General features: G+C 51.0%; 1 protein-coding gene across 3 annotated transcripts in view; it reads left to right on the top strand.

Moving 5' to 3' along the window:
* The first annotated feature begins 369 nt into the window (after positions 1 to 369).
* The window catches only part of LOC135536211 (adipocyte plasma membrane-associated protein-like), a 36974-nt gene continuing 22435 nt past the window's right edge, over positions 370 to 14908 (top strand). The window contains exons 1-4 of one of the 3 annotated variants that reach the window (XM_064962585.1): positions 370 to 740; positions 3653 to 3742; positions 6260 to 6330; positions 6659 to 6757. In XM_064962585.1, the coding sequence (XP_064818657.1) occupies positions 658 to 740; positions 3653 to 3742; positions 6260 to 6330; positions 6659 to 6757 (343 nt within the window). In that variant the 5' untranslated portion in view covers positions 370 to 657. Of the gene's footprint in view, positions 741 to 3652; positions 3743 to 6208; positions 6331 to 6658; positions 6758 to 14908 lie in introns of all 3 variants that reach the window. The other 2 variants (XM_064962584.1, XM_064962587.1) reach the window with 2 other exon arrangements.

Genomic DNA, 14908 nt, shown 5'->3' with positions numbered 1-14908 from the left:
GTCCTGGTCGTGCTGGTGTGGGGGTATAACATCAACCTGTGTGTCCTGGTCGTGCTGGTGTGGGGGTTTCACATCAACCTGTGTGTCCTGGTCGTGCTGGTGTGGGGGTTTCACATCAACCTGTTGTTTACGAAGCATGTGACAAATAAAAGTTGACTTGGAAACAGACTGTTCAGTGTCAGGGCCTGTCAGGTGGCTCCCCCTTGTGGCTATACAATATCATGATAGTTGAGGCAGAAGAAGATATTGTAAATAAACCTCCCCCAGTCCGTCTCACACCTCCCCTTCCAGCACACACACACTCACTCACTCTCAGTCTCTCTCAGCACACACACACACACACTCACTCTCTCTCAGCACACACACACACACACTCTCAGTCTCTCTCAGCACACACACACACTCACTCTCAGTCTCTCTCAGCCCCCACACACACTCACTCTCTCTCAGCACACACACACACACACTCTCAGTCTCTCTCAGCACACACACACACACACTCACTCTCTCTCAGCACACACACACACACACTCTCTCTCAGCCCCCACACACACTCACTCTCTCTCAGCCCCCACACACACTCACTCTCTCTCAGCACACACACACACACTCTCTCTCTCCCGCGGCGCTCACCAGAACAGACAACAACTTTGCTTCATGGCGGCGAGGCTCACCGGAGACAGGATCCAACCGGACTGTGATCTAACCGGACGGGCGCGAGCTGCAGAGGGATTCACTATGTACGTTTTTACCGGAGTTGTTATGCTTTGTGATAAAACAATAATGTAGTTACGTGAACGATTTTAAGCATGAGTCTACTTGTCCCTCAAAAACAAGTTCATAGAGTAACTGTCTTTTTGGTAGACAGGCTACTGCTGGTTGAAAGACCACGGTCATGTTTTGGTAGACAGGCTACTGTTGGATGAATGACCACGGTCATGTTTTGGTAGATAGGCTACTGTTGGATGAATGACCACGGTCATGTTTTGGTAGACAGGCTACTGCTGGTTGAAAGACCGCAGTCATGTTCTGGTAGAAGAGTTGTTGAGTTGTTGACAGTTTTTGTCCAAGTTGTAATTGATTATGATTATGATTGTCGCACAAGTGCAACTCACGTGGGGAAAATACATGTTATGAAACTATTGAAATGAATCTGTGAATGTATCCTATTAGAATATTACCCAATAACTGCAGCTCAGATGAGATTAAACAACGTGTGGAATAGTTTACCATCAGTCATCTGTAATTCCATAGCCAGTCAGATAAGGGATAACATACTGTACCATTGTCCTGTAGCCAGACAGATAACATACTGTACCATTGTCCTGTAGCCAGTCAGATAAGGGATAACATACTGTACCATTGTCCTGTAGCCAGACAGATAAGGGATAACATAATGTACCATTGTCCTGTAGCCAGACAGATAAGGGATAACATAATGTACCATTGTCCTGTAGCCAGACAGATAAGGGATAACATAGTGTACCATTGTCCTGTAGCCAGACAGATAAGGGATAACATAGTGTACCATTGTCCTGTAGCCAGACAGATAAGGGATAACATAGTGTACCATTGTCCTGTAGCCAGTCAGATAAGGGATAACATACTGTACCATTGTCCTGTAGCCAGTCAGATAAGGGATAACATACTGTACCATTGTCCTGTAGCCAGACAGATAACATACTGTACCATTGTCCTGTAGCCAGTCAGATAAGGGATAACATACTGTACCATTGCCCTGTAGCCAGTCAGATAAGGGATAACATACTGTACCATTGTCCTGTAGCCAGACAGATAAGGGATAACATACTGTACCATTGTCCTGTAGCCAGACAGATAAGGGATGAAGATAACATACTGTACCATTGTCCTGTAGCCAGACAGATAAGGGATAACATACTGTACCATTGTCCTGTAGCCAGACAGATAAGGGATAACATACTGTACCATTGTCCTGTAGCCAGACAGATAAGGGATAACATACTGTACCATTGTCCTGTAGCCAGACAGATAAGGGATAACATAATGTACCATTGGCCTGTAGCCAGTCAGATAAGGGATAACATAATGTACCATTGTCCTGTAGCCAGACAGATAAGGGATAACATACTGTACCATTGTCCTGTAGCCAGTCAGATAAGGGATAACATAATGTACCATTGTCCTGTAGCCAGACAGATAACATACTGTACCATTGTCCTGTAGCCAGTCAGATAGGGGATAACATACTGTACCATTGTCCTGTAGCCAGACAGATAAGGGATAACATAATGTACCATTGTCCTGTAGCCAGACAGATAAGGGATAACATACTGTACCATTGTCCTGTAGCCAGACAGATAAGGGATAACATACTGTACCATTGTCCTGTAGCCAGTCAGATAAGGGATGAAGATAACATACTGTACCATTGGCCTGTAGCCAGACAGATAAGGGATAACATACTGTACCATTGTCCTGTAGCCAGACAGATAAGGGATAACATACTGTACCATTGGCCTGTAGCCAGTCAGATAAGGGATAACATACTGTACCATTGTCCTGTAGCCAGTCAGATAAGGGATGAAGATAACATACTGTACCATTGGCCTGTAGCCAGACAGATAAGGGATAACATACTGTACCATTGTCCTGTAGCCAGACAGATAAGGGATAACATAATGCACCATTGTCCTGTAGCCAGTCAGATAAGGGATAACATACTGTACCATTGTCCTGTAGCCAGTCAGATAAGGGATAACATAATGTACCATTGTCATGTAGCCAGTCAGATAAGGGATAACATACTGTACCATTGTCCTGGAGCCAGTCATATAAGGGATAACATAATGTACCATTGTCATGTAGCCAGTCAGATAAGGGATAACATACTGTACCATTGTCCTGTAGCCAGACAGACAAGGGAAAACATACTGTACCATTGCCCTGTAGCCAGACAGATAAGGGATAACATACTGTACCATTGTCCTGTAGCCAGTCAGATAAGGGATAACATACTGTACCATTGTCCTGTAGCCAGTCAGATAAGGGATAACATACTGTACCATTGGCCTGTAGCCAGACAGATAAGGGATAACATACTGTACCATTGTCCTGTAGCCAGTCAGATAAGGGATAACATACTGTACCATTGGCCTGTAGCCAGTCAGATAAGGGATAACATACTGTACCATTGCCCTTTAGCCAGTCAGATAAGGGATAACATACTGTACCATTGTCCTGTAGCCAGACAGATAAGGGATAACATACTGTACCATTGTCCTGTAGCCAGACAGATAAGGGATAACATACTGTACCATTGTCCTGTAGCCAGTCAGATAAGGGATAACATACTGTACCATTGGCCTGTAGCCAGTCAGATAAGGGATAACATACTGTACCATTGGGGGAGCAGGGTGGTGGAGTGGGGGGTGGTGGGGGAGCAGGGTGGTGGTTGGGGGGGTGTTGCAACTCAATGTTAGGACGGTGTTCTTAATGTTTTGTCCAGTCAGTGTACATGTGATATCTGTTGTGTTGTCTCTTGTCTTCAGGCTAGGGAAGAGAGGGATATTAGTGGTCCTGACATCTGTTGTGTTGTATCTCTTGTCTTCAGGCTAGGGAAGAGAGGGATATTAGTGGTCCTGATATCTGTTGTGTTGTCTCTTGTCTTCAGGCTAGGGAAGAGAGGGATATTAGTGGTCCTGCTATCGGTGGCTGTAGGGGTCTACCTCCTCCCCTCACCCATAAACCCTCAGCCTTACATGTAAGTACAGACGCACCACACCGGCTCTGATGCTCGTCGGCTTGCAAACTAATACTCACGTCCGTAGCCATGAAGTGCTTTGAAAGGCTGGTCATGGCTCACATCAACACCATCATCCCAGAAACACTAGAGCCACCCTCATTTGCATACTGCCCGACAAATCCACAGATGATGCAATCTCTATTGCACTCCACCCTGCCCTTTCCCACCTGGACAAAAGGAACACCTACGTGAGAATGCTATTCACTGACTACAGCTCAGCGTTCAACACCATAGTGCCCTCAAAGCTCATCACTAAGCTAAGTAACCTGGGACTAAACACCTCCCTCTGCAACTGGATCCTGGACTTCCTGACGGGCCGCCCCTAGGTGATAAGGGTAGGTAACAACACATCCGCCACGCTGATCCTCAACACGGGGGCCCCTCAGGGGTGCGTGCTCAGTCCCCTCCTGTACTCCCTGTTCACTCACTGCCAGGCATGACTCCTACACCATCATTAAGTTTGCAGATGACACAACAGTGGTAGGCCTGATCACCGACAACGATGAGACAGCCTATAGGGAGGAGATCAGAGACCTGGCCGTGTGGTGCCAGGACAATAACCTCTCTCTCAACGTGATCAAGACTAAGGAGATGATTGTGGACTACAGAAAAAGGAGGACTGAGCACACCCCCATTCTCATCAACGGGGCTGTAGTGGATTAGGTTGAGAGCTTCAAGTTCCTTGATGTCCACATCAACAACAAATTAACATGGTCCAAACACACCAAGACAGTCGTGAAGCGGGCACAACAAAGGCTATTCCCCCTCAGGAGACTGAAAAGATTTTGCATGGGTCCTGAGATCCTCAAAAGCTCTACAGCTGCGAGAGTTGCATCACCGCCAGACTTGCTATTCTGGTACTGCTTGCCGTGCGGTAGCAGAGAGAACAGTCTGTGACTAGGGTGACTGGTTGCAACACCGCCTGGTAATGCAACTGCTCGACTTCCGACCACAAGGCACTTCAGAGGGTAGTGCGTACGACCTAGTACATCACTGGGGCCAAGCTTCCTGCTTTCCAGGACCTCTAGACCATGCGGAGCCAGAGGAAGGCCCTAAAAATGGTCAAAGGCCCCAGCCACCCTAGACCCACAGACTGTTCCCTTTGCTACCGCACGGCAAGCAGTACCAGAATAGCAAGTCTGGATCCAATCAGGCTCCTTAACAGCTTCTATCCCCAAGCCATCAGATTGCTGAACAGCTTCTACCCCCAAGCCATCAGATTGCTGAACAGCTTCTACCCCCAAGCCATCAGGCTGCTGAACAGCTTCTACCTCCAAGCCATCAGACTGCTGAACAGCTTCTACCCCCAAGCCATCAGGCTGCTGAACAGCTTCTACCTCCAAGCCATCAGACTGCTGAACAGCTTCTACCCCCAAGCCATCAGACTGCTGAACAGCTTCTACCTCCAAGCCATCAGACTGCTGAACAGCTTCTACCCCCAAGCCATCAGACTGCTGAACAGCTTCTACCCCCAAGCCATCAGACTGCTGAACAGCTTCTACCCCCAAGCCATCAGACTGCTGAACAGCTTCTACCTCCAAGCCATCAGACTGCTGAACAGCTTCTACCCCCAAGCCATCAGACTGCTGAACAGCTTCTACCCCCAAGCCATCAGACTGCCAAACAGCTTCTACCCCCAAGCCATCAGACTGCCGAACAGCTTCTACCCCCAAGCCATCAGACTGCCGAACAGCTTCTACCCCCAAGCCATCAGACTGCTGAACAGCTTCTAAACAGTTAATCAAACTGGACTATTTACATTGATGCCCTTTATGTTTACGCTGTTGCTACTTGCTGTTTATTATCTATGCATAGTCACATGTACATATTACCTCCACTAACCTGTACCCCCACACATTGACTCAGTACAGGTACCACCTGTATATAGCCTCATTACTAACCTGTACCCCCACACATTGACTCAGTACAGGTACCACCTGTATATAGCCACATTGCTAACCTGTATCCCCACACATTGACTCAGTACAGGTACCCCCTGTATATAGCCTCATTACTAACCTGTACCCCCACACATTGACTCGGTATAGGTACCACATTACTAACCTGTATCCCCACACATTGACTCGGTACAGGTACCACCTGTATATAGCCTCGTTATTGTTATTTTATTGTGTAGGGGGTTAAGGGTTATTGGAGTTGAAGGGTTGTGTTTTGAGACAGGTTGGTGTTTACAGAGGGAAACAGTTTAGGGGTTAAGGGTTAAAGGTTATTGTCTGTCAGTTTAGGGGTTAAAGATTATTGTCTGTCAGTTTAGGGGTTAAAGGTTATTGTCTGTCAGTTTAGGGGTTAAAGGTTATTGTCTGTCAGTTTAGGGGTTAAAGGTTATTGTCTGTCAGTTTAGGGGTTAAAGGTTATTGTCTGTCAGTTTAGGGGGTAAAGGGTTAAAGAATTATTGTCTGTCAGATTCAAGGGACCCCCTCCGCTCCTGGAGGGCCCACTGGCTGTCAACACCAGACTACAGAACGGACGTAGGCTGTTCACTGGACAACTGCATGGACCAGAATCCTTCACTGCGGACCAGGAGGGTAAGAACTCTTGTCTGAGTTGTTTTTCATTCAGCATGTTTTAATTGAATCCTGTCTGTTGGTCTTTCATCCAGCATGTTTTAATTGAATCCTGTCTGTTGGTCTTTCATTCAGCATGTTTTAATTGAATCCTGTCTGTTGGTCTTTCATCCAGCATGTTTTAATTGAATCCTGTCTGTTGGTCTTTCATCCAGCATGTTTTAATTGAATCCTGTCTGTTGGTCTTTCATCCACCTCCTCAGTGTTTATATGACATTTGACTGGAAATACCTTTTCAGAACACTGTGGCCTGTCTGACCCCTGACCTCTAACCCCTGGTGTCTCCTAGGTAACGTGTACACAGGGACGGTGGATGGGAAGCTGTGGAGGATCCATCAGGAGACTCTAACCCTCATCACCCACATGGGACAGGACTTACAGGAGTGTGGTCAGTAACTAACTAACTAACTAACTAACTAACTAACTAACTAACTAACTAACTAACTAACTAACTAACTAACCCTAACTCATCACCCACGTGGGACAGGACTTGCAGGAGTGTGGTCAGTAACTAACTAACTAACCAACCCTAACGCTAACTAACTAACTAACTAACTAACCAACCCTAACGCTAACTAACTACCCAACCCTAACGCTAACTAACCAACCCTAATGCTAACTAACCAACCCTAACGCTAACTAACCAACCCTAACGCTAACTAACCCTAACTCATCCACCACATGGGACAGGACTTACAGGAGTGTGGTCAGTAACTAACTAACTAACAAACCCTAACGATAACTAACTAACCAACCCTAACGCTAACTAACCAACCCTAATGCTAACTAACCAACCCTAACGCTAACTAACCAACACTAACGCTAACTAACCCTAACTCATCCACCACATGGGACAGGACTTACAGGAGTGTGGTCAGTAACTAACTAACTAACCAACCCTAACGCTAACTAACTACCCAACCCTAACGCTAACTAACCAACCCTAACGCTAACTAACTACCCAACCCTAACGCTAACTAACCAACCCTAACGCTAACTAACCCTAACTCATCCACCACATGGGACAGGACTTACAGGAGTGTGGTCAATAACTAACTAACTGAGCAGCACTCCCCCTACTGTATTACCTCACGCTGAGCAGCACTCCCCCTACTGTATTACCTCACGCTGAGCAGCACTCCCCCTACTGTATTATCTCACGCTGAGCAGCACTCCCCCTACTGTATTAACTCACGCTGAGCACCAGTCCCCCTACTGTATTACCTCACGCTGAGCAGCACTCCCCTACTGTATTACCTCACGCTGAGCAGCACTCCCCCTACTGTATTACCTCACGCTGAGCAGCACTCCCCCTACTGTATTACCTCACGCTGAGCAGCACTCCCCTACTGTATTACCTCACGCTGAGCAGCACTCCCCCTACTGTATTACCTCACGCTGAGCAGCACTCCCCCTACTGTATTACCTCACGCTGAGCAGCACTCCCCCTACTGTATTACCTCACGCTGAGCAGCACTCCCCCTACTGTATTACCTCACGCTGAGCACCAGTCCCCCTACTGTATTACCTCACGCTGAGCACCAGTCCCCCTACTGTATTACCTCACGCTGAGCACCAGTCCCCCTACTGTATTACCTCACGCTGAGCACCAGTCCCCCTACTGTATTACCTCACGCTGAGCACCAGTCCCCCTACTGTATTACCTCACGCTGAGCACCAGTCCCCCTACTGTATTACCTCACGCTGAGCACCAGTCCCCCTACTGTATTACCTCACGCTGAGCAGCACTCCCCTACTGTATTACCTCTCGCTGCACCTCCCCCTACTGTATTACCTCACGCTGAGCAGCACTCCCCTACTGTATTACCTCTCGCTGCACCTCCCCTACTGTATTACCTCACGCTGAGCACCAGTCCCCCTACTGTATTACCTCACGCTGAGCAGCACTCCCCCTACTGTATTACCTCACGCTGAGCAGCACTCCCCCTACTGTATTACCTCACGCTGAGCAGCACTCCCCTGCTGTATTACCTCACACTGAGCAGCACTCCCCCTACTGTATTACCTCACGCTGAGCAGCACTCCCCCTACTGTATTACCTCACGCTGAGCAGCACTCCCCCTACTGTATTACCTCACGCTGAGCAGCACTCCCCCTACTGTATTACCTCACGCTGAGCAGCACTCCCCTACTGTATTACCTCACGCTGAGCAGCACTCCCTCTACTGTATTACCTCACGCTGAGCAGCACTCCCCCTACTGTATTACCTCACGCTGAGCAGCACTCCCCTACTGTATTACCTCACGCTGAGCAGCACTCCCCTACTGTATTACCTCACGCTGAGCAGCACTCCCCCTACTGTATTACCTCACGCTGAGCAGCACTCCCCCTACTGTATTACCTCACGCTGAGCAGCACTCCCCCCTACTGTATTACCTCACGCTGAGCACCAGTCCCCCTACTGTATTACCTCACGCTGAGCACCAGTCCCCCTACTGTATTACCTCACGCTGAGCACCAGTCCCCCTAATGTATTACCTCACGCTGAGCACCAGTCCCCCTACTGTATTACCTCACGCTGAGCACCAGTCCCCCTACTGTATTACCTCACGCTGAGCACCAGTCCCCCTACTGTATTACCTCACGCTGAGCACCAGTCCCCCTACTGTATTACCTCACGCTGAGCACCAGTCCCCCTACTGTATTACCTCACGCTGAGCACCAGTCCCCCTACTGTATTACCTCACGCTGAGCACCAGTCCCCCTACTGTATTACCTCACGCTGAGCACCAGTCCCCCTACTGTATTACCTCACGCTGAGCACCAGTCCCCCTACTGTATTACCTCACGCTGAGCAGCACTCCCCCTACTGTATTACCTCACGCTGCACCTCCCCCTACTGTATTACCTCACGCTGAGCAGCACTCCCCTACTGTATTACCTCACGCTGCACCTCCCCCTACTGTATTACCTCACGCTGCACCTCCCCCTACTGTATTAGCTCACGCTGAGCAGCACTCCCCTACTGTATTACCTCACGCTGAGCAGCACTCCCCCTACTGTATTACCTCACGCTGAGCAGCACTCCCCCTACTGTATTACCTCACGCTGAGCAGCACTCCCCTACTGTATTACCTCACGCTGAGCAGCACTCCCCTACTGTATTACCTCACGCTGAGCAGCACTCCCCTACTGTATTACCTCACGCTGAGCAGCACTCCCCTACTGTATTACCTCACGCTGAGCAGCACTCCCCCTACTGTATTACCTCACGCTGAGCAGCACTCCCTCTACTGTATTACCTCACGCTGAGCAGCACTCCCCTACTGTATTACCTCACGCTGAGCAGCACTCCCCTACTGTATTACCTCACGCTGAGCAGCACTCCCCTACTGTATTACCTCACGCTGAGCAGCACTCCCCCTACTGTATTACCTCACGCTGAGCAGCACTCCCCCTACTGTATTACCTCACGCTGAGCAGCACTCCCCCTACTGTATTACCTCACGCTGAGCAGCACTCCCCCTACTGTATTAACTCACGCTGAGCACCAGTCCCCCTACTGTATTACCTCACGCTGAGCAGCACTCCCCCTACTGTATTACCTCACGCTGAGCAGCACTCCCCCTACTGTATTACCTCACGCTGAGCAGCACTCCCCCTACTGTATTACCTCACGCTGAGCAGCACTCCCCCTACTGTATTACCTCACGCTGAGCAGCACTCCCCCTACTGTATTACCTCACGCTGAGCAGCACTCCCCCTACTGTATTACCTCACGCTGAGCAGCACTCCCCCTACTGTATTACCTCACGCTGAGCAGCACTCCCCCTACTGTATTACCTCACGCTGAGCACCAGTCCCCCTACTGTATTACCTCACGCTGAGCACCAGTCCCCCTACTGTATTACCTCACGCTGAGCACCAGTCCCCCTACTGTATTACCTCACGCTGAGCACCAGTCCCCCTACTGTATTACCTCACGCTGAGCACCAGTCCCCCTACTGTATTACCTCACGCTGAGCACCAGTCCCCCTACTGTATTACCTCACGCTGAGCACCAGTCCCCCTACTGTATTACCTCACGCTGAGCACCAGTCCCCCTACTGTATTACCTCACGCTGAGCACCAGTCCCCCTACTGTATTACCTCACGCTGAGCACCAGTCCCCCTACTGTATTACCTCACGCTGAGCACCAGTCCCCCTACTGTATTACCTCACGCTGAGCACCAGTCCCCCTACTGTATTACCTCACGCTGAGCACCAGTCCCCCTACTGTATTACCTCACGCTGAGCACCAGTCCCCCTACTGTATTACCTCACGCTGAGCAGCACTCCCCCTACTGTATTACCTCTCGCTGCACCTCCCCCTACTGTATTACCTCACGCTGAGCACCAGTCCCCCTACTGTATTACCTCACGCTGAGCAGCACTCCCCCTACTGTATTACCTCACGCTGAGCAGCACTCCCCCTACTGTATTACCTCACGCTGAGCAGCACTCCCCCTACTGTATTACCTCACGCTGAGCAGCACTCCCCCTACTGTATTACCTCACGCTGAGCAGCACTCCCCCTACTGTATTACCTCACGCTGAGCAGCACTCCCCTACTGTATTACCTCACGCTGAGCAGCACTCCCCCTACTGTATTACCTCACGCTGAGCAGCACTCCCCCTACTGTATTACCTCACGCTGAGCAGCACTCCCTCTACTGTATTACCTCACGCTGAGCAGCACTCCCCCTACTGTATTACCTCACGCTGAGCAGCACTCCCCTACTGTATTACCTCACGCTGAGCAGCACTCCCCCTACTGTATTACCTCACGCTGAGCAGCACTCCCCCTACTGTATTACCTCACGCTGAGCAGCACTCCCCTACTGTATTACCTCACGCTGAGCAGCACTCCCCCTACTGTATTACCTCACGCTGAGCAGCACTCCCCCTACTGTATTAACTCACGCTGAGCACCAGTCCCCCTACTGTATTACCTCACGCTGAGCAGCACTCCCCCTACTGTATTACCTCACGCTGAGCAGCACTCCCCCTACTGTATTACCTCACGCTGAGCAGCACTCCCCCTACTGTATTACCTCACGCTGAGCAGCACTCCCCCTACTGTATTACCTCACGCTGAGCAGCACTCCCCCTACTGTATTACCTCACGCTGAGCAGCACTCCCCCTACTGTATTACCTCACGCTGAGCAGCACTCCCCCTACTGTATTACCTCACGCTGAGCAGCACTCCCCCTACTGTATTACCTCACGCTGAGCACCAGTCCCCCTACTGTATTACCTCACGCTGAGCACCAGTCCCCCTACTGTATTACCTCACGCTGAGCACCAGTCCCCCTACTGTATTACCTCACGCTGAGCACCAGTCCCCCTACTGTATTACCTCACGCTGAGCACCAGTCCCCCTACTGTATTACCTCACGCTGAGCACCAGTCCCCCTACTGTATTACCTCACGCTGAGCACCAGTCCCCCTACTGTATTACCTCACGCTGAGCACCAGTCCCCCTACTGTATTACCTCACGCTGAGCACCAGTCCCCCTACTGTATTACCTCACGCTGAGCACCAGTCCCCCTACTGTATTACCTCACGCTGAGCACCAGTCCCCCTACTGTATTACCTCACGCTGAGCACCAGTCCCCCTACTGTATTACCTCACGCTGAGCACCAGTCCCCCTACTGTATTACCTCACGCTGAGCAGCACTCCCCCTACTGTATTACCTCTCGCTGCACCTCCCCCTACTGTATTACCTCACGCTGAGCAGCACTCCCCCTACTGTATTACCTCACGCTGAGCAGCACTCCCCCTACTGTATTACCTCACGCTGAGCAGCACTCCCCCTACTGTATTACCTCACGCTGAGCAGCACTCCCCCTACTGTATTACCTCACGCTGAGCAGCACTCCCCCTACTGTATTACCTCACGCTGAGCAGCACTCCCCTACTGTATTACCTCACGCTGAGCAGCACTCCCCCTACTGTATTACCTCACGCTGAGCAGCACTCCCCCTACTGTATTACCTCACGCTGAGCAGCACTCCTCTACTGTATTACCTCACGCTGAGCAGCACTCCCCTACTGTATTACCTCACGCTGAGCAGCACTCCCCCTACTGTATTACCTCACGCTGAGCAGCACTCCCCCTACTGTATTACCTCACGCTGAGCAGCACTCCCCCTACTGTATTACCTCACGCTGAGCAGCACTCCCCCTACTGTATTACCTCACGCTGAGCAGCACTCCCCCTACTGTATTACCTCACGCTGAGCAGCACTCCCCTACTGTATTACCTCACGCTGAGCAGCACTCCCCCTACTGTATTACCTCACGCTGCACCTCCCCTACTGTATTACCTCACGCTGAGCACCAGTCCCTCTACTGTATTACCTCACGCAGCACTCCCCCTACTGTATTACCTCACGCTGAGCACCAGTCCCCCTACTGTATTACCTCACGCTGAGCAGCACTCCCCTACTGTATTACCTCACGCTGAGCAGCACTCCCTCTACTGTATTACCTCACGCTGAGCAGCACTCCCCCTACTGTATTACCTCACGCTGAGCAGCACTCCCCCTACTGTATTACCTCACGCTGAGCAGCACTCCCCCTACTGTATTACCTCACGCTGAGCAGCACTCCCCCTACTGTATTACCTCACGCTGAGCAGCACTCCCCCTACTGTATTACCTCACGCTGAGCAGCACTCCCCTACTGTATTACCTCACGCTGAGCAGCACTCCCCCTACTGTATTACCTCACGCTGAGCAGCACTCCCCCTACTGTATTACCTCACGCTGCACCTCCCCCTACTGTATTACCTCACGCTGAGCACCAGTCCCTCTACTGTATTACCTCACGCAGCACTCCCCCTACTGTATTACCTCACGCTGCACTTCCCCTACTGTATTACCTCACGCTGAGCACCAGTCCCCCTACTGTATTACCTCACGCTGAGCAGCACTCCCCCTACTGTATTACCTCACGCTGAGCAGCACTCCCCCTACTGTATTACCTCACGCTGAGCAGCACTCCCCCTACTGTATTACCTCACGCTGAGCAGCACTCCCCCTACTGTATTACCTCACGCTGAGCAGCACTCCCCTACTGTATTACCTCACGCTGAGCAGCACTCCCCCTACTGTATTACCTCACGCTGAGCACCAGTCCCCCTACTGTATTACCTCACGCTGAGCAGCACTCCCCCTACTGTATTACCTCTCGCTGCACCTCCCCCTACTGTATTACCTCACGCTGAGCAGCACTCCCCCTACTGTATTACCTCTCGCTGCACCTCCCCCTACTGTATTACCTCACGCTGAGCACCAGTCCCCCTACTGTATTACCTCACGCTGAGCAGCACTCCCCCTACTGTATTACCTCACGCTGAGCAGCACTCCCCCTACTGTATTACCTCACGCTGAGCAGCACTCCCTCTACTGTATTACCTCACGCTGAGCAGCACTCCCCCTACTGTATTACCTCACGCTGAGCAGCACTCCCCCTACTGTATTACCTCACGCTGAGCAGCACTCCCCCTACTGTATTACCTCACGCTGAGCAGCACTCCCCCTACTGTATTACCTCACGCTGAGCAGCACTCCCCCTACTGTATTACCTCACGCTGAGCAGCACTCCCCTACTGTATTACCTCACGCTGAGCAGCACTCCCCTACTGTATTACCTCACGCTGAGCAGCACTCCCCCTACTGTATTACCTCACGCTGAGCAGCACTCCCCTACTGTATTACCTCACGCTGAGCAGCACTCCCCTACTGTATTACCTCACGCTGAGCAGCACTCCCCCTACTGTATTACCTCATGCTGAGCAGCACTCCCCCTACTGTATTACCTCACGCTGAGCAGCACTCCCCCCTACTGTATTACCTCACGCTGAGCAGCACTCCCCCTACTGTATTACCTCACGCTGAGCACCAGTCCCCCTACTGTATTACCTCACGCTGAGCACCAGTCCCCCTACTGTATTACCTCACGCTGAGCACCAGTCCCCCTACTGTATTACCTCACGCTGAGCACCAGTCCCCCTACTGTATTACCTCACGCTGAGCACCAGTCCCCCTACTGTATTACCTCACGCTGAGCACCAGTCCCCCTACTGTATTACCTCACGCTGAGCACCAGTCCCCCTACTGTATTACCTCACGCTGAGCACCAGTCCCCCTACTGTATTACCTCACGCTGAGCACCAGTCCCCCCTACTGTATTACCTCACGCTGAGCACCAGTCCCCCTACTGTATTACCTCACGCTGAGCACCAGTCCCCCTACTGTATTACCTCACGCTGAGCACCAGTCCCCCTACTGTATTACCTCACGCTGAGCACCAGTCCCCCTACTGTATTACCTCACGCTGAGCACCAGTCCCCCTACTGTATTACCTCACGCTGAGCAGCACTCCCCCTACTGTATTACCTCTCGCTGCACCTCCCCCTACTGTATTACCTCACGCTGAGCAGCACTCCCCCTACTGTATTACCTCTCGCTGCACCTCCCCCTACTGTATTACCTCACGCTGAGCACCAGTCCCCCTACTGTATTAC

Source organism: Oncorhynchus masou, unplaced genomic scaffold (genome assembly GCF_036934945.1).
Source record: "Oncorhynchus masou masou isolate Uvic2021 unplaced genomic scaffold, UVic_Omas_1.1 unplaced_scaffold_575, whole genome shotgun sequence".
NCBI lineage: Eukaryota > Metazoa > Chordata > Actinopteri > Salmoniformes > Salmonidae > Oncorhynchus > Oncorhynchus masou.
Note: the sequence above shows the minus strand (reverse complement) of the source record. Positions and strands in the feature narration are given on the sequence as shown.